This window comes from Oncorhynchus mykiss, chromosome 15 (genome assembly GCF_013265735.2).
Source record: "Oncorhynchus mykiss isolate Arlee chromosome 15, USDA_OmykA_1.1, whole genome shotgun sequence".
In the NCBI taxonomy this organism is placed as follows: Eukaryota; Metazoa; Chordata; class Actinopteri; order Salmoniformes; family Salmonidae; genus Oncorhynchus; species Oncorhynchus mykiss.
This window is the reverse complement of record NC_048579.1, coordinates 39,790,044-39,815,990: the sequence shown is the minus strand read 5'-3', so window position 1 is coordinate 39,815,990 and position 25,947 is coordinate 39,790,044. Positions and strand designations below refer to the sequence as shown.

Genomic DNA, 25,947 nt, shown 5'->3' with positions numbered 1-25,947 from the left:
ACAGTTTTTTGGTAACAGTCTGGTTGGCTTGAGCCAGTAAGGGGGGCTTTACTATTCTTAGTAGTGATGCACCGATATGACAATTTTGGCCGATACCGATATCCGATATTTTCCTTGCCAAAAAAAACAGATACCGATAACCGATTATTGAACATTTACAGTTAAATAGTTAACACACACACACATGGACGCAGCGGTCTAAGGCACTGCATCTCAGTGCAAGAGGTGTCACTACAGTCCCTGGTTCGAATCCTGGCTATCACATCCGGCCGTGATCTGGAGTCCTAAAGGGCGGCGCACAATTAGCCCAGCGTCGTCAGGGTTTGGCCGGGATAGGCCGTCATTGTAAATAAGAATTTGTTCTTAACTGACTCGCCTAGTTAAATAAAGCTTACACACACACACCGCACTGACCAAAAAGTTATTTTGTTGCCGTTTACGTATGTCCCCATTACCAGTAAAACATAATGAAAACCTATTTCTTTCACTTACTTGCTGTTCTATTTCGTTGTTAATTTGCTCAGTCGTTTCATTCTCAACCAGGATTTGAATGGAACGCCGTTTGGGTCTTTGCATGTCAAAAAAATAAAACATTGACCAGTAGATAACACTATTTGACGTGTCAACTTAGCTCGTTGACCAATCATGGCCTGACTATGAGTTCACATCATATAGTATTTTAACGCATACATAAATTTTTTACGTTGTTATTACACATTGATTACACTATCACTTATATTTCATGTCACAACGTACGTATGCTATGATGCTGGTAAAATCGTCTCGTGCACCTACAGTGCTGGTCATAAAAAAAGAGTTTGTTTGCATCCATGAGCTAGCTATGTTCTTCCCCAAAAACATAGAAAAACGACAATCTGTTTCAGTAGCTATAGTTAGCTAGCTAGCTAACTATATAGCTAGGCGGCATCATCTTAACTAACCCTAATTTATAAGACTTTGATTAATAGTCATCAGACCCATCTATGTGAAGATAGCCACAATAAGGATTAGCCCCAATAGTGGACTTTGCGGTTAGCCTTCAAAATAAAATTATGTGATAATTCTACTATTTGTTTTCATTTGCATCACTGTCAATGACATACTTTTATTTTGAAGGCAAACCGCATATTCCACTATTTGTGCCTAATCCTTATTGTGGCTAGCTTCACAACACATAACCAAGTCCAGTCGAGCCTCACGGTAGATTTGGGCAACAGGGTTAAGTAGCTGGCTAGCTATTTATTTTCATTAACTAAAGTTCAATTCAATAGGCAAAAAACAAGTGGCAACCTAGCTAATACTTACTCACAAGGATTCCTGAATCATTGCTAAGAATAATGAAAATGACTGCAGTTTCTACTGGTCGTTGTTTTCAGGCTGATTGTATTGGTGTCTTTTGGTACCAAGCTAAAACTAGCTACCCCCGAAGTTGTGGTCAAACAAATTATGCTTTATTACCAATGCGGTTTTGTAAACACATCGTTCATGGTCGTTGTTTTCTTGTTTGCAGACTTTTTTTGTACAGCTTTGACAACGCTTGATAGCCCCCCATCTTTCTTCAGAGATTGTTCTGTTAGGTGACCTAAACTGGGATATGCTTAACACCCCGGCAGTCCTACAATCTAAGCTAGATGCCCTCAATCTCACACAAATTCAATAAGTAAAATTTCAATAATTTCAATAAGCATTTCTCTACGGCTGGCCATGCTTTCCTCCTGGCCACCCCAACCTGGCCAACAGCTCCACACCCCTCGCAGCTACTTGCCCAAGCCTCCCCAGCTTCTCCTTCACCCAAATCCAGATAGCAGATGTTCTGAAAGAGCTGCAAAACCTGGACCCGTACAAATCAACTGGCCGTTTTGTCACCAAAGCCCCATATACCACCCCCCACTGCGACCTAGTGTGCTGGCCCTCGCCAAATATTTGTTGCCAGAAACACTGGCTCCAGGTCATCTATGAGTCTATGCTAGGTAAAGCTCCGCCTTATCTCAGCTCACTGGTCACCATAGCAGCACCCATCCCAAAGCCAACACCTCCTTTGGCCGCCTTTCCTTCCAGTTCTCTGCTGCCAATGACTGGAACGAACTGCAAAAATCACTGAAGCTAGCTTTAAGCCACAGCTGTCAGAGCAGCTCACAGATCACTGCACCTGTACATAGCCCATCTGTAAATAGCCCACCCAATCTACCTACCTCATCCCCATATTGTTTTTATTTACTTTTTTGCTCTTTTGCACACCAGTATTTCTACTTGCACATCACCATCTGCTCATCTATCACTCCAGTGTTAATTTGCTAAATTGTAATTACTTTACTACTATGGCCTATTTACTGCCTTACCTCCTCACGCCATTTGCACACACTGTATATAGACTTTCTTTTTTTCTATTGTGTTATTGACTGTACGCTTGTTTATTCCATGTTAAACTCTGTGTTGTTGTTTGTGATGCACTGCTTTGCTTTATCTTGGCCAGAATGCAGTTGTATATGAGAACTTGTTCTCAACTTACTAGCTTACCTGGTTAAATAAAGGTGAAATAAAAAATAAATAAAAAAGTGCTACTGTATGTTTTTTTACACGCAAAGACCCAAACAGCGTTCTATAGTATGTATGTTGTGAAGCTAATAGAAGTGACGCTATTACTGTGTAACTCCGGTAGGGCAACATCTGAAAAATAGAACACTTGGTAGTGTGTACCGGTGCTCGACCAGTCGGTGAAAGCCAACATCACCCATGGCAGAGAACGGTTGATTGTCAAGGGCAATGAATTCCATTATCTTGGCTTTAATGGATTTCGTCTTTGAGTTGTCTCGCTGAAATGTTCTTTTTTTTTTCAAATGACTGCTGGACTTGTTGACTGCTCGATCCACATAGCAGACATTGTGGGCTAGGTTATGAATGCTGTGTTGCAGGCGTAGTGCAACATTTTACGTGGAGTCATTAAGGCATGTACCTACGTTATATAGGTATGCACGTCAGCTTTGACATCGTTTTTGCACATCGGCGTTAAACTAGACATCGGCCAATAGTGATGTTGCCATTTTTAGCTAATGTCGGCCAATTCAGATATGTTCACCGATTATATCGTGCATCCCTAATTCTTAGGTAGCAGAATTACTTTTGCTTCCCACCAGGTCTGAGGGCACACACTTTGTAGTAGGCTTTAATTGAAGATATGGCAAAAAGGAGTGGTAATCTCATCCGCTATTATCCTCAGTAGTTTCCATCCAAGTTGTCAGACCCAAAATTTAATTGAATGTGCTCCAAAGCTTCTTTATTTAATTTATCTTGGTTTCAAAGTGTAGTTTATTTTTATTCAGTTTAGTCACATGATTTCTCTATTTGCAGTATGTTTGCCAATCGGTTGTGTAGCAACCATACCATTTTTTCAATTTCTCATCCATCCAAGGGGATTTTTACATTACTTTTCGTAAAGTGTGCTTGTTTATTAGTAACTGGGATAAGCAATTTCATAAATGTGTCAAGTGCAACATCTGTTTGCTCCTCATTACACACCACGGACCAACAAATATTATTTACATCAACAACATAGGAATCACTACAAAACTTCTTGTATGACCTCTTATACACTATTTTATGCCCAGCCTTTGGAACTTTGGTTTTCCTAGATATGGTTACTAAATTGTGATCACTACATCTGATCTGGATACTGCATTCAAGCACATTTCTGCAGCATTAGTAAAGATGTGATCAATACATATTGATGACATAAAGGTTGACTGATAACCTGAACCAGGTTGCAGGCACTGGTTACAGTTTTAAGCTTTTTCTTGAGTGGACAGCTTGATAAAAGCCATTATTGAAATCACCCAGAAAATATACCTCTGTTGATATCACATACATTATCAAGCATTTCACACATGTTATCCAGATACTGACTGTTAGCACTTGGTGGTCTAAAACAGCTTCCCACAATAATGGGTTTTAGGTTAGGCAGGTGAACCTGTAGCCATATTATCTCATTTGACATGAGATCCTCTCTAAGCCTTACAGGAATATGACTTTGAACATAAACGGCAACACTTCCAACATTGGCATGTGCCTCTTCTGAAGCTGTTGAACCATGAATTGCTACCACTGTATCATCAAAGGCATTATCTAAGTAAGTTTCAGAGTTAGTCAGTATATGCATGTCATCTGTTACTAGCAAGTTACCAATTTCATAAACCTTGCTTCTTAGGTTGCATATGTTAACGTGGGCTATTTTTAGCACTTTTCTGTGATTTTTGTTTGTTTTTATTGGTTTACTGGGAGACTTATCTGAGGTATACACGACAGTGCTATTTATGTTTGAGCTGAGGGTAAGTTGTAGGGTGAGTTGCACACAGTGGACCTCCTACTAGGGAAAACTGCATAAGTGCTAACAGTATAATTCAGGTTCATAGGATCATGATTACTGCATACAATAGCTGCAAAATTGACAGAGGCATTTAGGGAAGTTAGAGGGACATACATTAGGTTACTTACATTATGACTGCCAACTCCCATGGGACAATGTACATTTGCAGCAGCACTATGACAACTCAGCGACACAATGGTAGGGATTATCTGAGCAGGGCTTGGGTCATTGATAAATCATTGTCTCAATGTAGCTTTGAAATGTGCGGACAGGGTCCAGGAGGCAAGATGATTTGGATAGACACTGTCATTCACTTTTATGTGTATTAAAGTTGAGTATTTGTTCCCATATTCGTAGCACGCAGTGACTATATCAAGCTTGTGACTACAAATGTGTGTGTGTTTCAGATTAATTTATTGTAAATAAGAATATAATATGTTTCTAAACACCTCTACATTAATGTGGATGCTACCATGATTACAGATCATCCTGAATGAAACGTGGATATATGTGAGTGAGGAAGTTAGAGGCATAAATATCTTATATATATTTGTGCGTCTAACTTTCTCACTCAGGACTATCCGTAATCGTTGTAGCATCCACATTAAGTGTTTAGAAACATATTATATTCTTATTTACAATAAAAGTTACTCTAAAATAACACAATACATTATTTACTATTCATTTCTATGGGCTTCAAAATAATCTGAAACACAACCAAACAAACCGCAAATACATCCAACAAGTTTGTAAAGTCACCAGCTTGATGTAATCATTGTGTGTTAGGAATATGGGACAAAATACTAAACTTTTTACTACTTTAATACAAAAGTTAATTTGTCAGAATACTTTTGGTCCCCTAAAATGGAGGGACTATGTACAATAAGTGTAGTAATTTCAAAATGGTTCATCTGATATGAATGAAAATACCCTCAAATTAAAGCTGTTTGCACTTTAACCTGATAGTATTGAGAGCTATTGACATGTTGAAAGCACTGTTTAAACGGCTAGCGCACAGTTCAGACACCCGAGCATATCCCACAAGACAAGCCACCAGAGGTCTCTTCACAGTCCCCAAGTCCAGAACAGACTATGGGAGACGCACAGTACTACATAGAGCCACGACTACATGGAACTCTATTCCACATCAGGTAACTGATGCCAGCAGTGGAATCAGATAAAAATACACCTTATGGAACAGAGGGGACTGTGAAGCAACACAAACATAGGCACAGACACACACATGATAACATACGCACTATACACACACGTACACATGGATTGTGGAGTATGGGCCTGAGGGTAGATACTTAGTGTGTTGTGAATTCTGTAATGAATGTTTTGTAATGTTTTTTAAATTGTATAACTGCCTTAATTTTGCCGGACCCCAAGAAGAGTAGATGCTGCCTTGGCAGATAGTCATTGAATCGATTCAAATCCAAAGTGCTGGAGTACAGTTCCAGAACAACAAAACCTTTGTCACTGTCCCAATACCTTTGGAGCTAAATGTATATGTATTTTTTTATTGAGCCAGTATAGTGAAGAGGAGATAGGAAAGATTGTGAGTCAGAAGGACAGTGGGTCCAATTCAAACTCATGCTAATTCTGTAAGCCTAGGCTGTACGTGTGTGCCAGGGTCAGCGACACTAACCCCTGGACCACACAGGCCAAATTACATTTGAAAATAGTTCAGTAGTACCTATCTACAGACAGTTTTCTGTATTTTTTATTTAGACCTAACAGTCAGATGATGTAACAATTTCTTCTTTTTTTCCCTCAGTCCATCATCTTTGATGAGGTTGACCTGACAGATGCGAGCGTGGCCGAATCCAGCACTAAGAACGTCAACAATAGTTTCACTGTGGGTCCCTTCTTTCTATTTCTTTCTTTCTTTAGCCTACTTCTTTAGATTTTTCTGTCCGTCTTTCTATATTTACAGTACCAGTCAAAAGTTTGGACACACCTACTCATTCAAGGGTTTTTCTTTATTTTACTATTTTCTACATTTTAAAATATTAGTGAAGACATCAAAACTATGAAATAACACGTATGGAATCATGTAGTAACCAAAAAAGTGTTAAACAAATCAAAATCTATTTTATATTTTAAATTCTTCAAAGTAGCCACCCTTTGCCTTGATGACAGCTTTCCACACTCTTGCCATTCTCTCAACCAGCTTCATGAGGAATGCTTTTCCAACAATCTTCGAAGGAGTTCCCACATATGCTGAGCACTTGTTGGCTGCTTTCAATTCACTCTGCGGACCAATTCATCCCAAACCATCTAAATTGGGTAGAGGTTGGGTGATTGTGGAGGCCAGGTCATCTGATGCAGCACTCCATCACTCTCCTTCTTGGTCAGATAGCCCTTACACAGCCTGGAGGTGTATTTTGGGTCATTGTCCTGTTGAAAAACAAATGATAGTCACACTAAGTGCAAACCAGATGGGATGGCGTATTGCTGCAGAATGCTGTGGTTGCAATGCTGGTTAAGTGTGCCTTGAATTCTAAATAAATCACTGACATTGTCACCAGCAAAGCACCCTCACACCTCATCTTCCATGCTTCACGGTGGGAACCACACGTGCAGAGATCATGCATTCACCTACTCTGCATCTCACAAAGACACAGCGGTTGGGACCAAAAATTTCAAATCTGGACTCGTCAGACCAAAGGACAGATTTCCACCAGTCTAATGTCCATTGCTCGTGTTTCTTGGCCCAAGCAAGTCACTTATTATTATTATTAATGTCCTTTAGTAGTCTCCTCTGAACACTTGATGTTGAGATATGTCTGTTACTTGAAGTCTATGAAGCTTTTATTTGGGCTACAATCTGAGGTGCAGTTACATTTAATGAACTTCTCCTCTGCAGCAGAGGTAACTCTGGGTCTTCCTTTCCTTTGGCAGTCCTCATGAGAGACAGTTTCATCATAGCGCTTGATAGTTTTAGCGACTGCACTTGAAGAAACTTTCAAAGACCTTGACATTTTTGGGATTTACCTTCATGTCTTAAAGTAATGATGATGGACTGTCATTTCTCTCTGCTTATTTGAAATGTTCTTGCCATAATATGGACTTGGTCTTTTACTAAATAGGGCTATCTTCTGTATACCACCCCTACCTATCACAACTAACTGGCTTAAACGCATTAAGAAGGAAAGAAATTCCACAAATTAACTTTTAACAAGGCACACCTGTTAATTGCAATGCATTCCAGGTGACTACCCCATGAAGCTGGTTCGAGAGAATTTCAAGAGTGTGCGAAGCTGTCATCAAGGCAAAGGGTGGCTACTTTGAAGAATCTCAAATATAAAATATATTTTTTTGGTTACTACATGGTTCCATACGTGTTATTTCATAGTTGTGATGTCTTCACTATTATTCTACAATGCAGAAAATAGTAAAAAAATTTAAAAAAATAAACCTTGAATGAGTATAGGTGTGTCCAAACTTTTGACTGGTACTGTATGTCTTTCTGTCTCTTGGCTACTGTCCAGCCATATATGAGCCTTGTGTTGGCCGTGGTCATTTTAACCTAAGGGTCATCATCATGTGGTCATGCGGTGGTCAAACGACCAAACTGCAGGATGAACACCACTAAAAGTGTTGCGGTGTGTTGCCCTTAGGTTGCCTTTGGGGTCGTTTCACTATAAAAAGCAAATGAAAGAGGATTTCGATACCCGCCATCTGATTTGTTCTGAAATTGTTTTGGTTGTTGGAAACGGATAAGTTTAGCATTCCTGCAAAATGATTTTGTTGAAGTATAATCCCCACGCCAATCCCACCCCAACAACAAGTATTTAGTATCAGTTCTCTGTTTGACAAGTAGAATGGAGCTGTAGATTAAATCATTTATGATGAAAGTGCACAGTGATTTGTTTGATGCTCATTTCCAATAAATATTGAGGGTTTTGTTCTGGTGACATGATGATTTGATGCTTGGCTGCCGTTTGACAAGTAAATAATCTCGCTCCTTTGTCCATAATAATCTGATCATGTAGGCTTATACCTGCACTGTATCTGCAAGTTTTTGGCTAGAGCGCACGTGCCAAGATCGGAGTGGGCACATTTACTATATAACGCAACATGTTTTGTAACAAAACCATCAGTGGAGTTAAAAATAATATGGAAACCCATTTAAAGTGGTGCGTAGCCTAGTGGTTAGAGCGTTGGACTAGTAACCGAAAGGTTGCAAGATCGAATCCCTGAGCTGACAAGGTACAAAATCTGTCCTTCTGCCCCTGAACAAGGCAGTTAACCCACTGTTCCTAGGCTGTCATTGAAAATAAGAATTTGTTCTTAACTGACTTGCCTAGTTAAATAAAGGTAAAATGAAAATTAATTTAAAAAAAAGCAAGATTCACCTATTTTGAATGTCATATTGTTTTTGTGCATCTCTGAGCGATGTTCTATTTAGACCCTGGGTCATTTCATGTTTATCTGAGCTATTGCCGTTCAAAGAAACTACACTATGAAACAAAGATAAAAGACAAAGAATGATAGTAAAAAGCTTTGGAGCAGATTTTTTCAATGGCAAGACTACCAAATTTAGGCATGACATGCTGGCAACAAACGCTGACACTACAATTCCAAGTATATCTGACCAAATTGTGAAAGACACAAATTGTAATTTTTAATTCCGTAAAGCGAGTGTGGAAGAAGTGAAACAATTATTGTTGTCTATGAACAATGACAAGCCACCGGGGTCTGACAATTTGGATGGAAAATTACTGAATATAATACCGGACAATATTGCCACTCCTATTTGCCATATCTTTAATTTAAGCCTACTAGAAAGTGTGTGCCCTCTGGCACGGAGGGAAGCAAAAGTAATTCCGCTATCTAAGAATAGTAAAGCCCCCTTTACTGGCTCAAATATCTGACCAATCAGCCTGTTACCAACCTTTTAGTAATGTTTTGGAAAAAATTGTGTTTGACCAGATACAATGCTATTTTACAGTAAACAAATTGACCACAGACTTTCAGCACACTTATAGGGAAGGAAATTCAACAAGCACTTAAACTGAGAAACTGAGAGAAATTGATGATAAAAATATTGTTGGGGCTGTTTTGTTAGACTTCAGTGTAGCTTTTGACATTATCGATCATAATCTGCTGCTGGAAAAAGTGATGTGTTATGGCTTTACACCCCCTGATATATTATGGTTATATATTATTGTGGATAAAGAGTTACCTGTCTAACAGAACACAGAGGGTGTTATTTTAATGGAAGCCTGTCCAACATAATCCAGGTAGAATCAGGAATTCCCCAGGGTAGCTGTCTAGGCCCCTTACTTTTTTTCAATCTTGACAAACGACATGTCACTGGCTTTGAGTAAAGCCAGTGTTTCTATGTATGCGGATGACTCAACACTATACACATCAGCTATTACAGCAACTGAAATGACTGCAACACTTAACAAAGAGCTGCAGTTAGTTTCAGAATGGGTGGCACGGAATAAGTCAGTCTGAAATATTTAAAAAACTAAAAGCATTGTGTTTGCGACAAATCATTCACTAAACCCTAAACCTCAACTAAATCTTCTAATGAATAATGTGGAAATTCAGCAAGTTGAGGTGACTAAACTGCTTGGAGTAACCCTGGATTGTATCAATGTTTTGACCAAGACAGTTTACAAAAGTAGCTAATATCGGGAGAAGTCTGTCCATAATAAAGTGCAGCTCTGACTTCTTAACAGCACTATCAACAAGGCAAGTCATTCAGGTCCTAGTTTAGTCACACCTGCACTACTGTTCAGTCGTGTGGTCAGGTGCCACAGAGGGACTTAGGAAAATTGCAATTGGCTCAGAACAGGGCAGCAAAGCTGGCCCTTGGATGTATAGAGTAGAGGTCGACCGATTAATTGGGGCCGATTTAAAGTTTTCATAACAATCGGGAATCTGTATTTTTGGACACCAAAAACGTATCTTATAACAAACAATCAATCAATCAATCAATCATAATCACTAGTTAACTACACATGGTTGATGATATTACTAGTTTATCTAGCGTGTCCTGCGTTGCATATAATCGATGCGGTGCCCATTCGCGAAAAAGGACCGTTGTTGCTCCAACATGTACCTAACCATAAACATCAATGCCTTTCTTAAAATCAATGCAAAGAAGTATATATTTTTAAACCTGCATATTTAGCTAAAAGAAATCCAGGTTAGCAGGCAATATTAACCAGGTGAAATTGTGTCACTTCTCTTGCGTTCATTGCACGCAAAGTCAGGGTATATGCAACAGTTTGGGCCGCCTGGCTCGTTGCGAACTAATTTGCCAGAATTTGACGTAATTATGACATAAGATTGAAGGTTGTGCAATGTAACAGGAATATTTAGACTTATTGATGATTAGATAAAATACGGAACGGTTCCGTATTTCATTGAAAGAATAAACGTCTTGTTTTCAAGATGATAGTTTCCAGATTTGACCATATTGATGACCCAAGGCTCGTATTTCTGTGTGTTATTATGTTATAATTAAGTCTATGATTTGATAGAGCAGTCTGAGCGATGGTAGGCACCAGCAGGCTCGTAAGCATTCATTCAAACAGCACTTTCGTGCGGTTTGCCAGCTTTTTTTTTGCATTATTTAATCCAAATTGAACATGTTTCATTATTTATTTGAGGAATTGATTTTATTGATGTATTATATTAAGTTAAAATAAGTGTTCATTCAATATTGTTGTAATTGTCATTATTACAAATAAATTTAAAAAAAACAATCGGCTGATTAAACGGTATCGGCTTTTTTGGTCCTCCAATAATCGGTATCGGCGTTGAAAAATCATAATCGGTCGACCTCTAGAACACAGAGGGCAAACATTAATAATATGCATGTGAATCTCTCATCGCTCAAAGTGGAAGAGAGATTGACTTCATCAGTACTTTTTTTGTAAGAGGTTTTGACAAGCTGAATGCACCTATCTGTCTGTTTAAACAGCTCAGACACCCATGCATACCCCCACAAGACATGCCATCAGTGGTCTCTTCACACTCCCCTAGTCCAGAAAAGACTATGGGAGGCGCACAGTACCACCTACAGCCATGACTACATGGAACTCTATTCCACATCAGGTAACTGATGCAAGCATTGGAATCAGTTTTAAATAACATATAAACATTACACCTTATGGAACAGCGTGGACTGTGAAGCAACATAAACATAGACACATGCATACTCACATGTACACATGGATTTTGTGTTGTAGATATATGGTAGTGGAGTGTGGGCATGAGGGCACACACTTCGTGTGTTGTTAATTCTGTAATTAATGTATTGTAATGCTTTTAAAATTGTATCACTGTGTTAATTTTGCCAGATCCCAGGAAGAGTAGATGCTGCCTTGGCAGCAGCTAATGGGGATCCATAATAAATACAAATTGATGAAAAAGTTTGCATTTGAATCAGTGACCAGGTAAAATGGCCTAATTTCTCAGAAATCAAATCAAATCTAAACAAAATAATGTTGCAGGAACGCTCATCTTATCTGTTTCTAACTGTTTCTAAAATATTTCAGAACGATCTGAGATGGTGGGTGTCATGGCTTGATGAAATGATATGGAACAACCCTTTGGACTCATTTACATTTAATAACTGGGTGGGGCTGTGTTAGTCAGTGAGTATCCGGAAGTGGCGGCTTGTGTTTGTGTGTGTGTGTGTGCGTGCATGTCTGTGCATGCGTGATAGAGAATGTTGACAGTATGCGAATGCGTCCACAGAGCTGCATTTTCTGTGTTGAGGTTCATTCCTCCTGCTCTATTTCTATTGGTTTCTCACACTGGCTGGAGTGGAGCTCTCCTAGTCTCTTGTTGATGACAGCCCAAACCCAAGCAGACCTGGGTACAAATACTATTTGAAATAGTTTCTAATACTTTAGTTTTGCTTGATTTAACTTGACTGCTGCAATGAAACCAATAGAATAATCGCAAACTATCTGGCACTCCAGGAAGCCTAAAGCAAACACTCAAAGTATTTGGAAAATTTCAAATAGTATCTGAACCCAGGTCTGAGCTCAGGCGAAGGTGGTCTTTCAGTTCCAGACAGCCAAATTAAGTACTTGCCTTTCACCGCCTGTCTCTCTGTGTTGTAAAGAGGGGCTGCTTTGTGGCCTTCAACACCCCCACTCACACCCCTCCCTCCACTCCAGCCCCCTGTGTGGGATCGCCTTGACGACAGGAAGTTTATATATGTGAGTCAGAGAACAGAGGCAGGCGGATGGGGGAGGGGCCTGCACCACGGTTCCCTGCTCTCTCCCAGTAAGAGACCACTAAGCTGGCTAGGCTAACAGAGCTAACAGCCGAGTGGAAAGAGAAGGAAAACCCTCCTGGAACACCTTCCACTACAGGGATCCACAGAAGGAAATGACTAAGAGAATTCTGGGAATTCTCTGCTGGGTAGAACACTCAGACTACGGGAAAAAAGGAACAAAAGCCAGGCAGTAACGGAAGGTACCTCTTTCGGGACTCCGGAGTGAGAGGCTTCCTTGAGCCAGTTTTTAGATAAGATAGGAGAACTCTACGCCAGCCACGTAGAACTGTTTGTCATTGCTTCGTCAGGAGGACTTCAGGAAAGGAGTGGGAGACTGCAGCCGGTAGAGCCAGTGACTTGCTGTCAAGGAGTAAATAGTGATAGTACAGCTCCTAGACCTGGACCTGACCCATTCTCTCCCAACCCCAGACCAAATATAGCAGAGCACACTCAGCACAGTCTGGAGAAGAAGAGAGGAGAGGGGGAGAGAGAAGGAGAACCACCGGAGCCAAATTTGACTGGACTTCACGCTGGAAGTAAGGCAGAAGAATGTCAGGAATGAGAGTGTGTGGGGGAGCACAGAGACGTGTGTTAGTGGTGCGCGGGTCGGCTGTTTGTTCACCCTCACCTGCCTTCAATTACTAATATTGTAACCGCCGACTACCATCTGTAACCGCCGACTATGTGATAAAGTGAAAATCTGTGGCTGAAGGGTGGGTGGCGGGCGGATGTATAAAGAGAAACAATACTTGAAAAAAAACATACATTTATAATTATTGTTCAATTTCTATTGGCTACATGTAGTTTTTTTCTCTATTATTTTAGGCTCTGGTATTAGTGCATGAGCCTAAGCTTTAGGGCTTAACTGTACCAAATAGCCTACATCGCCAAATAATTAAAAAGTTACCGTCAGTCCACGGAAATGTTATTCAATAAGACGAAACCTGCGAAAGGAAAGTTGAAAAAAGAGAAGGGAAGGCCAGAAAAGTAATGTTTGGGAAATATTTGGTGAAGTGGTAAAAAAGGATCATGTGTGATGTCGACAGTCACAAGACGGGACTTCAAATAGGCCTATGGCATGTCAATGGAACTGTAGTCTACTGTTTAGATGGGTTAAATGGAAACTGAAATCTGGGCGGGCCCCCGAGTGGCTCAGCGGTCTAAGGCAGTGCATCTCAGTGCTATAGGCGTCACTACAGACACTGGTTCGACTCCAGGCTGTATCACAACTGGCCGTGATTGGGAGTCCCATAGGGCGGCTCACAATTTGCCCAGCGCTGTCCAGTTTAGGGTTTGGCCGGGGTAGGACGTCATTATAAATAATAATTTGTTCTTAACTAACTTGCCTAGTTAAATAAAATAACAATTACAAAAATGGACTGTAGGTCTATCACCTCTCACATAGCCTTAATAATAACTCCTGCAGAATTAAGCTTTTCTTGCAGTAAAATGATACACCAAATCTAGGCAAAATTTGGACTTGGGAACAGGAGTGGAGAAACATGATTTCTTTCTTTCTGCTTCTTGAGAGAACGCAATGCTCAGTTAGATACCATCTGTAGATGTGCTGTCTTCATCATAAAAGCATCACAAATGCTGATAGTATTTCAACCTTATAAAATATGCATCGAAGACAAACTGAAATCTTATGAGAAACACGTTGGGTAGTTTTCACAGCTTTCTTTTTCAAACTGATGACATTTTGTACAGAAAATCTTTCCAAGTCTCTAAATGTCTTTGCTATGCAAAAGATAACAGAGAACTTTACCGATGTCAACAAGATTGAAGCATTCATTCTATCGATCTATTATATTATTCTGTTGAGAAAGAGTTTATTTAGTCTTCTAGGGCAGCATATAATGACAAAAGACAAGGTACATAATAATTATAGACAAGTTGACTAACAAATAGCCTACCAAAATGTTTGAAATTATAAGCAGAAACATATCTTAAATCAGGAACAAAAAAAAATCCTGCACCCTGTCAAATCGTTCTGCAGTCTTTGACTGTAGACTATAGAGCATTTTCTATATTTGCGGGTTATGGTTGGATGCGGGCCTCCAGATCTTCACTTTATCACATATATTTGGGCGGTTGCGGATGGGTTATTAGCAATTGCGGACAGGTGCGGGTGAACAAACAGCTGACCTGCGCACCACTAGCTCACTTACACTTTATCAGTGCTGTATCTTCTCTCCATCTCTCTATAGTAGGGGTCTCCAACCATGTGCTAGATTAGGGTTGGGGTGAAAACCTACAGGACAGTAGCTCTCCATGAACAGGGTTGGAGAGCCCTGCCAATAGCCTAGAAGTGTCTAGTGCACGAGTCAAACTCATTCCACAGAGGGCAGAGTGTCTTCGGGTTTTCGCTCCTTCCTTGAACTTTATTTATGAATTAAGGTCACAAATTAAGGAACTCCCCTCACCTGGTTGTCTAGGTCTTAATTGACAGGAAAAACCAAAAACCAGCATACACTAGGCCCTCCATGGAATGAGTTTCAAACCCCTGCTCTAGTGGGTAAGCCATGCATTGTCCGCTCACTTTTTGGCATACATAGTGATGGCGTCCCAAATGGCACCCTATTCCCTACATAGGGTGCTACTTTTGAACAGAGCCCCATGTGCCCAGGTCAAAAGTAGTGTTCTATATAGGGAATAGGGTTCCATTTGGGACACAACCACGGTGTATGCCCGAGTGTGTGGACAACTCATTGTTGGACTGCCAGTGCGTGTGTATTACATCAGCCTTTTTAGATATAGGCAATTGTGCTTTTTGAGGGCCTTTCGCTTTAAGTAGGTGCGTGTGCGTGCGCCATAGACTTACATAGACAACTCTAGTAGCTTAAAGCCTGTTTTACCATGGACGGCGCCATTGAAGAACTTCCTATAGGTTAAGTAAGGATCACATAATTCCATCCTCGTCGTCAGAAGGGATCAGCCAATAAATTATACTCTAAAGCAAACATTCCATAACTGCAGGTGTATTTGGAAAGTACAGGTGTACAGTGTATTTGGAAAGTATTCAGACCCCTTGACTTTTTCCACGTATTGCTACATTACAGTCTTATTGTAAAATGGATTAAATTGTTTTTTTCCCCCTCATAAATCTACACACAATACCCCATAATGACAAAGCAAAAACTGTTTTTTATAAATATTTGCAAAAAACAAGAAAAAAAACCACTGAAAAATCCCATTCACATAAGTATTCAGACCCTTTACTCAGTATTTTGTTGAAGAACCTTTGGCAGCTATTACAGCCTTGAGTATTCTTGGGTATGACGCTAGAAGCTTGGCACACCTGTATTTGGGGAGTTTCTCCCATTCTTCTCTGCAGATCCTCTCAAGCCCTGTCAGGTTGGATGGGGAGCGTCACTGCACAGCTATTTTCAGGTCTCTCCACAGGGTTCAAGTCCGGGCTCTGGCTGGGCCACTCAAGGACATTGAGACTTATCCCGAAGCCACACCTGCGTTGTCTTTGCTATGTGCTTACGGTCGTTGTCCTGTTGGAAGGTGAACCTTCACCCTAGCCTGAGGTTCTGAGCGCTCTGTAGCGGGTTTTCATCAAGGATCTCTCTGTACTTTGCTGTTTCCCTCGATCCTAATAATCAAATCAAATTTTATTTGTCACATGCGCCAAATACAACCTTACAGTGAAATGCTTACTTAAAAGCCAATAAGCAACAATGCAGTTTTAAGACAAGTAAGAAATAAGAAATTAAAGTACCAAGTAGTAACAAGTAATTAAAGAGCAGTAAAATAACAATAGCGAGGCTTTATACCGGGGGTACCAGTACAGAGTCAATGTGCGGAGGCACCGGTTAGTCGAGGTAATTGAGGTAATATGTACATGTAGATTAAAGTGACAATGTATCGATAATAAACAGAGAATAGCATCAGTGCTACCGCTTGCCATGCAGTAGCAGAGAGAACAGTCTATGACTAGGGTGGCTGGAGTCTTTGACACCTTTTATGGCCTTCCTCTGACACTGCCTGGTATAGAGGTCTTGGATGGCAGGAACCTTTGCCCCAGTGAATTACTGGGCCGTACGGCCGGAGGCCGAGCAGTTGCCATACCAGGCAGCTCCCAATGGTGTAGCTGCAGAACTTTTTGAGGATCTGAGGACCCATGCCAAATATTTTCAGTCTCCTGAGGGGGAATAGGTTTTGTCGTGCCTTCTTCACGACTGTCTTGGTCTGCTTGGACCATGTTAGTTTGTTGGTGATGTGGACACCAAGGAACTTGAAGCTCTCAAACTGCTCCACTACAACCCCGTTGATGAGATTGGGGGCGTGCTCTGTCCTCCTTTTCCTGTAGTCCACAATCATTTCATCTTTCTGGATCACGTTGATGGAGAGGTTGTTGTCCTGGCACCACACGGTCAGGTCTCTGACCTCCTTCCTATAGACTCATTGTTGTCGGCGATCGGGCCTACCACTGTTGTGTCATCAGCAAACTTAATGATGGTGTTGGAGTCGTTCCTGGCCATGCAGTCATGAGTGAACAGGGAGTAAATGAGGGGACTGAGCACGCCCCTGAGGGGCCCCCGTGTTGAGGATCAGTGTGGCGGATGTGTTGTTACCTACCCTTGTTACCGGACCATCAGGAAGTCCAGGATCCAGTTTCAGAGGTAGGTGTTTAGTCCCAGGGTCCTTAGCTTAGTGATGAGCTTTGAGGGCACTATGGTGTTGAACGCTGAGCTGTAGTCAGTGAATAGTAGTCTCACATAAGTGTTTTTTTGTCCAGGTGGGAAAGGGCAGTGTGGAGTGCAATACCGATTGTGTCATCTGTGGATCTGTTGGGGTGGTATGCACATTCTGGGATAATGGTGTTGATGTGAGCCATGACCAGCCTTTCAAAGCACTTCATGGCTACAGACGTGAGTGCTATGGGTCGTTAGTCATTTAGACAGGTTACCTTAGTGTTCTTGGGCACAGGGATTATGGTGGTCTGCTTGAAACATGTTGCTATTACAGACTCAGTCAGGGAGAGGTTGAAAATGTCAGTGAAAACTCTTGCCAGTTGGTCAGCGCATGCTTGGAGTACATATCCTGGTAATCCGTCTGGCCCTGCGGCCTTGTGAATGTTTGACCTGTTTTAAAGGTCTTAATCACATCGGCTATGGAGAGCATGATCACACAATCGTCCAGGACAGCTAATGCTCTCATGCATGTTTCAGTATTATTTGCCCCGAAGCGAGCATAGAAGTAATTTAGCTTGTCTGGTAGGCCCGTGTCACTGGGCAGCTCGCGGCTGCGCTTCCTTCCTTGTAGTTTGTAATTGTTTGCAAGCCCTGCCACATTCGACAGGCGTCAGAGCCGGTGTGGTGTGATGGGATCTTAGTCCTGTATTGATGCTTTGCCTGTTTGGTGGTTCGTCTGAGAGCATAGTGGGATTTCTTACAAGCTTCCGGGTTGGAGTCCCGCTCCTTGAAAGCGGCAGCTCTACCCTTTAGCTCAGTACGGATGTTGCCTGAAATCTATGGCTTCTGGTCGTGGTATGAACAGTCACTGTGGTGACTTGATGCACTTATTGATGAAGCCAGTGACTGATGTGGTGTACTCCTCAATGCCATCGGACTAATCCCAGAACATATTCCAGTCTGTGCTAGCAAAACAGTCCTGTAGCTTAGCATCTGCTTCATCTGACCACTTTTTTATTGACAGAGTCATTGGTGCTTCCTGCTTTAGTTATTAGCAGGAATCAGGAGGATAGAATTATGGTCAGATTTGCCAAATGGAGGGTGAGGGAGAGCTTTGTATGCATCTCTGTGTGGTCTAGAGTTTTTTTCCCTCTGGTTGCACATTTAACAAGTTGGTAGAAAGTTGGTGAAATGGATTAAAGTTTCCCTGCATTAAAGTCCCTGGCCACTAGGAGCGCCTCCTCTGGATTAGATTTTTCCTGTTTGCTTATGGCCCTATACAGCTCATTGAGTGCGGTCTTAGTGGCAGCATCGGTTTGTGGTAGTAAATAGACAGCGACATTGAATATAGATAAACTCTCTTGGTAAATAGTGTGGTCTACAGCTTATCATGAGATACTCTACCTCAGGCGAGCAAACCTTGAGACTTTTAGATATCATGCACTAGCTGTTGTTTACAAATATACATGGACCGACACCCCTTGTCTTACCAGAGGCTACTGTTCTATCCTGCTGATACATTGTATAATCCGCCAACTGTATGCGATTAATGTCATCGTTCAGCCACGACTCAGTGAAACATAAGCTTATTACATTTTTTAAATGTCCTGTTGGTAGGATATACGTGCTTGTAGTTCGTGTTTTTTTATTATTCAATGATTGTACCTTGGCTAATAGGACGATGGTAAGGGCAAATTACCCACTCACTGTAAAGGCAAATTACTCACTCATCACGGGATCCTTACAAGGCACCTTGACCTTTGTCCTCAATGTCTCATTCTCTTTCTCCTGCGAATGACGAGTTAAGGGCCTTGTCGGTTGTCTGCAGTAAATGTCTCTCGTCCGACTCCTTAAAGATAAAGTTGTCTTTCAGTACGAGGTGAGTAATCGCTGTTCTGATTTCTAGAAGTTATTTTCAGTCATAACATGTGGCAGAAACATTATGTACGTCAGCCATTCTCTCCGGTGCCATCATCATCATTATTAGTCTACTTGCCGCTGAAAAACATCCCCATAGCATGATGCTGCCACCACCGTGCTTCACCGTAGGGATGGTGCAAGGTTTCCTCCAGATGTGATGCTTGGCATTCAGGCCAAAGAGTTCAATTGTAGTTTCATCAGACCAGATAATCTTGTTTCTCATTGTCTGAGAGTCCTTTAGGTGCCTTTTGGCAAACTCCAAGCGGGCTGTCATGTGCCTTTTACTGAGGAGTGGCTTCCGTCTGGCCACTCTACCATAAAGGCCTGATTGGTGGAGTGCTAAAGAGATGGTTGTCCTTCTGGAAGGTTCTCCCATCTTCACAGAGGAACTCTGGAGCTCTGTCAGAGTGACCGTCGGGTTCTTGGTCACCTCCTGACCAAGGCCCTTTTCCCCGATTGCTCAGTTTGGCCAGGCAGCCAGCTTTAGGAAGAGTGTAGGTGGTTCCAATCTTCTTTCATTTAGGAATGATGGATGCCACTGTGAGCTTGGGGACCTTCATTGCTGCAGACATTTTTTGGTACCCTTCACCAGACCTGTGCCTCGACACAATCCTGTCTCGGAGCTCTACGGACAATTCTTTCGACCTCATGGTTTGGTTTTTGCTCACACATGCTCTGTAAACTGTGAGACTTTATATAGACAGATGTGTGCCTTTCCAAATCATGCCCAATCAATTGAATTTACCACAGGTGGACTCTAATCAAGTTGTAGAAACATCTCAAGGATGATAAATCGACACAGTTTGCACCTGAGCTCAACTGGTCTGAATACTTATGTTAAAAAAATTATGTTTTTCCTTTGTCATTATGGGGTATTGTGTGTAGAATGTTGAGGGGGAAAAAATATTTTATCCATTTTAGAATAAGGCTGTAACGTAACAAAATGTGGAAAAAGGGAAGGGGCCAAGAATACTTTCCGAATGCACTGTATACCAAAATTGGCTTTATACCTGTTCAAACAACACACTCCAGGTGGCAGTATGCACCCTTACAGTTTGTTTACCAACTCATAGAAGAAGAAATGGACTACTTTAAAATGGAGATGGCCTCAATGGTCCCCCATGGTGTCACAGATGCCATAATGCGACAGATGCAAAGAGGAGAAGTCTTACTAAATCTATAGTGTGTGTGTGTGGGTGGATGGGCCATCTTAAGTGTGTGCATGTTTGTGGTGCTGGTCTCTGGGAGAGAGGAAAGGCGTGCAACTATTTTTATCCATCTGGGAACAGGAGCCCCTTTGTGAAGAAGCTGTGGAGGAAAGGAAATGGACGTCCGCTCTGTGGAAATAGCGCTACTTATCCACATTCATCCACATCCTCTGACCCAATCAATCTATCAATACATACACACAAGCACAGACTTCACAACGTTTCCAAAAACGTTGTACATCTAATAAAGCTGATACACAATACACAGGCACGTTCACCCTCACACACATCTTTGTGTCACATTTGTGTACACACACATACTCAAGTTGGCCCATCAACTCAGTCAGAGTGCCAAAGCATGGGACTGGATGTGCTTCCTCCTCTGTTTGTATTCCTGGCCACATGGCATTGCACAACCCCTGGTTTCATTTCTCTGAGCACTTGGTGTGTCTTGCGCTCTCTCTCGCTCTCTCTTTCTGTCAAGTGATATTTGTCTTGTCCTCTCTCTGTGTAGATCATCACTCCTTGTCGCCGGCTGATTCTGTGTGCAGAGAACAGGAAAGAGATGGAGGACTGGATGGCAGCCCTGAAGAGCGTTCAGAACAGAGAACACTTTGAGGTGAGGGCAAGGTCACAGAGTCAGGGGTAAGAGGTCAAGGGTCACTCTTCTCTACCTGTCTTCTCATCCAATCCCAGGGTAAGTCCCATTAATCTCTCCTTCCTCTTGAAGTGTGCGCTCATTCACTACTCCACACAAATGGAAAAGCATTAGATTGGTGTAGGCATGGGCTAGAGGGAGATTCCATGTACCAGTCATTTCCTACCAAATCCCTGAAGGTATGTGATGCACACTTTGGTAAGCAGAGATACCTGGGACCCCCCTCCCCCCAAAAAATTGACCGCTGGACTCTACTCTCCTAGCCTAGACACTTGTGTGGAAGGAAAGGAGAAGCGGGGTACCTAGTCAGTTGTCCAACTGAATGTGTTCAACTGAAATGTGTCTTCCGGGAAAGGATACATACGACAGGTATAAGTAATATGGTAGTAGCAACGATTTGACCTTTAGTAGGTTACAGTGGTTCTTCCTTTAAAAGTTTTGAGCTCATGCCGCGACCATTAGTGGTAGATGGTGGCATTCTGTCATTGCACCACCCTATCACTAGGACGAGTTAGAATGCTAATCTATCGGTAGTCTAAACTGTGGCACAAATGGACTATCTTCTCGTAAATTAATGGAGGTGTTTTCAGTCTGAGTCTCTTCTCTGGCACTAGAGTCCTGCATCAGGGAACAACAACAAAAAACTGTTGGTGGTCCTGTAGTTAAGAGAGAACTTGGGTAAATACAATGGGGGAATTTCACTTGACATGTGGATTTTTGAAAAATAGGCACTGGGGGCTTTTGGTTTCTCTCCCTCTAAAAACAAATAAATAATTCTAAATAACAAATTGGCTTTATTTATAGATTTTTTTTAGACTTACTATATAACATATTGGATCACAAAAAAATACAACTTTTCCATTAGCGTGTAGTTTACCAATAAAATGGACTGACAGGTATGTGGACATACTCGATATACATATCCCGGAAGAAAGAAATGATCTCACTCCAGTACATTTAATAGAAAGTTGGCAAAAATAGTTAGATCTTGCTACCATGGAAAGGAAAATAGCAGTCTATTTGTGGAAAAATCACCCTGATTAACTCTTTAGTCACATCACAGTTGAACTGTTTGCTTATGGTTTTTCCTACACCTAGCGACCTATTTAAATTATATGAGAATGGCAAGCCAGACAAAATTAAAAGGGCCTATTGTCTCAAGAATGGCCTTTTTCCCTTTATTCAGATTACATCTGCTCACTTTCAGTTATATGACTTCTTTTTAAACAAGCCAAAGAAAGTTAGTTGGAATTTCAGTTTCATCCACCAGAAAATACAAATAATACAACAAATGTTGTGGTTAAATTCAAATATACTAATTGATCAAAAAAGCTTTATCAATTGGAACCTTTATCAAGTGGAAGGGGGAAAAGGTAAGGAACCTGTCTGTTGGCCCAGCATTAAAGACCAAAATTGTTCAACGAAAATTGTGATAAATAAAAATATATACCAGTTTCATTTAAGGACCAAAAAATTGACAGCTGTGCCATTACAATTTGCAAAATAGTTGGGAGGAGATTTTTGATGTACCGATTCCATGGCACATGGTTTATGAATTGACACGCAATTTCCCATTCCTCCTAAAAGCCCTAATCTGCTCACTTAAATGAATAGTGATCCTGGTCATTGTTATAGCATAATCAAAGTGAGGACAATCAGTAGTACTCCTCACCCCGCCCCAAACTCCACCCTTAAAACCTGTTGTGACTCGGGGGAAGTATTTTCATTTTTGGAAAAAAAACATTCCCATAATAAATGGGATATTTTGTCAGGACAAGATGCTAGAATATGCATATAATTGACAGCTTAGGATAGAAAACACTCTAACGTTTCCAAAACTGTAAAGATATTGTCTGTGAGTATAACAGAACTGATGTTGCAGGCGAAAGCCTGAGAAAAATTCAACCCGGAACTGCCCCATATTTTGAAAGCGCTGCGTTCCAATGAGTCCCTATTGAGCTGTGAATGGGCTATCAACCAGATTACACTTTCTACGTATTCCCCAAGGTGTCTACAGCATTGTGACGTAGTTTTACGCATTTATGTTGAAGAATAGCCGTAGGCGGCTACGTTGCGCAAGTGGTCACCTGATGCCCCCAGAGAGATTCTTGCGTAAAATACAGAGATAGCCATTACTCCAATCGGTCCTAGTGAAAAACGAATTGTCCCGATGGATATATTATCAAATAGATATTTGAAAAACACCTTGAGGATTGATTATAAACAACGTTTGCCATGTTTCTGTCGATATTATGGAGCTAATTTGGAATATTTTTTGCCGTATTCGTGACTGCAATTTCCGGGTGATTTCTCAGCCAAATGTGAAGAACAAACGGAGCTATTTCGCCTACAAAAATAATCATTTTTTTTCGATTTAACTTGATTGCTTTTCTGATTTCCGTGACCAAGTTACTAGCTGCTAGCTGGACAAAATGCTATGCTAGGCTATTGATAAACTTACACAAATGCTTGTGATTTTCATGAATAGGAATATTTTCTAGGGATATTTATGTCCGTTGCGTTATGCTAATTAGTGTCAGGCGATGATTACGCATGCGGGATGGGGAGTCAGTAGAAGAAAATGTAGCACAGTTACCATTGAAAAACAAGCTGTTTATCTAAAAAAAAAAAATTACATTGCGTCCAAAGAGAACAGATTAAATGGACATAGTTTTCATCAAGCCAGCTTTTTTCTATGGTGCTACCCGTTCCAGGGTTAGGAGTGTAACCACCAGAGGACTAGAAAATGAGATTGTGAACTCTGCAAATAACGTTTCCACTCTGAGAATGAGAATGGTAAATTACTGCAATTAATACATTCAGTCAATGCATTGGACTACAAAAGTGACCATCCACCCATGATGGGCTATTAGGAGGACAATAGACTCTAGTCAAGGAGGGTAGGAAGGAGGGTAAGGGGAGCATTGTATTTAAAGACACTGCACAGTAGCCTAAAAAACATATGTATTTTGAATTAGTAAAAAAAAAAAAACGGATTCAATAACATATTTCTACCACGGTAGATGCTGTGTTTTTGGTTGATGGCCAATATTAAAAATGGACAAATGCATTCTCTCCGTCGCCCACACGCACTTTAAACATTTGGATAATAAAGCATTTAAAGGCTGACATTGGTTGATTTTAATACTTTCTGATAGACAAAATTTTAACTCCACCCATAACTTTTGAACTTTTGAACATTCCCAGAAGGCAGATTATTATAACCTACCGCAGGCCTAAAACCTATGGGTTTAATGTTCTGAATTAATGCTTATATTGAAGATAGAAGCCGCCTCTTAATGAGGGCTGATCTCTGAGAGCTGATCTGTTATCCAACGATTATTATTATTATTATGATATAAAAGCCCCTTAGATGTTATCTGTAAGCTTTTACATTCTAAATCAATATCACACACCAGTTTTGCCATAAAGTTTTGCCATAATAAAAAATGCCCCTTAAATATTAATTTTGAATCCTCCAATCCTCCAATTTAATTAGATCTACAGTGCCTTTCCATAAGTCCACTCAAGTTTCTTCAACTGTCTTCCGACTGTGATTAGAGCGATGTTGTTGTGCCGTGATGCCAGCAGATTCCAGATTGCCTTTGCTGATCGTTCATCATCTTCAATCATCAGTGAGTCGATGGCTTGAATAGTCTCGCTAGAAATTTAATTTAATGTAAAAATGTACAGCATACAGTAAAGACCAGCAGTCAATTTATTTCAGCATTATTTTTAGCATTATTAGGCCTACTTTACTGTATTGTAGCCTACGGTACCTGTTAATTTTCCTGGGCTTTGGAGTTCGGCGTAACACAGGGGAATAGCACTGTCCATGACCATAATCCCCAAGTCTAACAGTATTTTACTGACATGTTTAATTATTCAAGGCTCCTTTCTTTTCTCTGTGCTGGAGTTCTTTTAAGAATACAAAAGAATCCATCCAGCCTTGATAGGCTATCAGCAGGACAATAGACTCTTACCGAGTCCACCAAACACATTGTTTTCTAACCAAATCTGGATGGATCCATAACGAATTACTATGGGAGTAAATATCACTGAATGACAGAAGTATTGCAATAAAGTAGGCTAATGAAGGAAACAAAGTGTTGCTTACTGGAACACCCAAAGTCATCCAATTGTTATAATATGATTTGAAGCAATAGCCTACCCGCGTGTGGTCAACTATTTCAGCACCGTTTCGCGCTGCTCTGAGACAAGCATGGGGACTGGTCTTGATAAATCAATGAGATTGTTATTTTCACTGAATCTCCGTTTGGGTATTGGTTAGCCTAAAATTAGGGTGTGGAAATGTTATGATTATTTTGCTCTTCACTCGCAGTCACTTAGTAGCCTACTCCCGATCGGTCACGTTGTACAGCTCCATATTTTCCTAACTGAAACCCTGAGGGTTTCATTTTTCTTAGAATAATATTAAATCAAATGAATTAAGCTACATTTCTTAAAATCAAACCTATATACTGTCTTTACAAAAAAAGGTTTTTGTAATATTTATTTAATCAGGCAAGTCAGTTAAGAACAAATTCTAATTTTCAATGACGGCCTAGGAACAGTGGGTTAACTGCCTTGTTCAGGGGCAGAACGACAGATTTGTACCTTGTCAGCTCGGGGGTTTGAACTTGCAACCTTCCGGTTACTAGTCCAACGCTCTAACCACTAGGCTACCCTGCCGCCCCAAACAGTCAAATGCTTCTCAAAGATGCACTCTGGTGGCCAAACTAGCACTAACTAGCATTATAATTCTGTGGCAGCCCGCAATCTGTGGCGCAGTACGATGCAACTTTTAAAAGTTTCGCCGTATACATTTTTTGCAAGGCAATAACGATATCTACGCTATTGTCTGCACTGGGTTTCTTAACCCTGATCCTGTTGGACTGACA

At 40.9% G+C, this 25,947-nt stretch overlaps 1 protein-coding gene across 4 annotated transcripts in view; it reads left to right on the top strand.

The window, feature by feature from the left end:
- The window catches only part of LOC110490047 (diacylglycerol kinase delta), a 113,708-nt gene that overhangs the window by 15,645 nt on the left and 72,116 nt on the right, over window positions 1–25,947 (top strand). For 2 of the 4 annotated variants that reach the window (XM_036944349.1, XM_036944348.1), the window contains exons 3-4: window positions 6,141–6,221; window positions 20,903–21,007. In XM_036944349.1, the coding sequence (XP_036800244.1) occupies window positions 6,141–6,221; window positions 20,903–21,007 (186 nt within the window). Of the gene's footprint in view, window positions 1–6,140; window positions 6,222–12,414; window positions 13,154–20,902; window positions 21,008–25,947 lie in introns of those variants that run through there. The other 2 variants (XM_036944351.1, XM_036944350.1) reach the window with 2 other exon arrangements.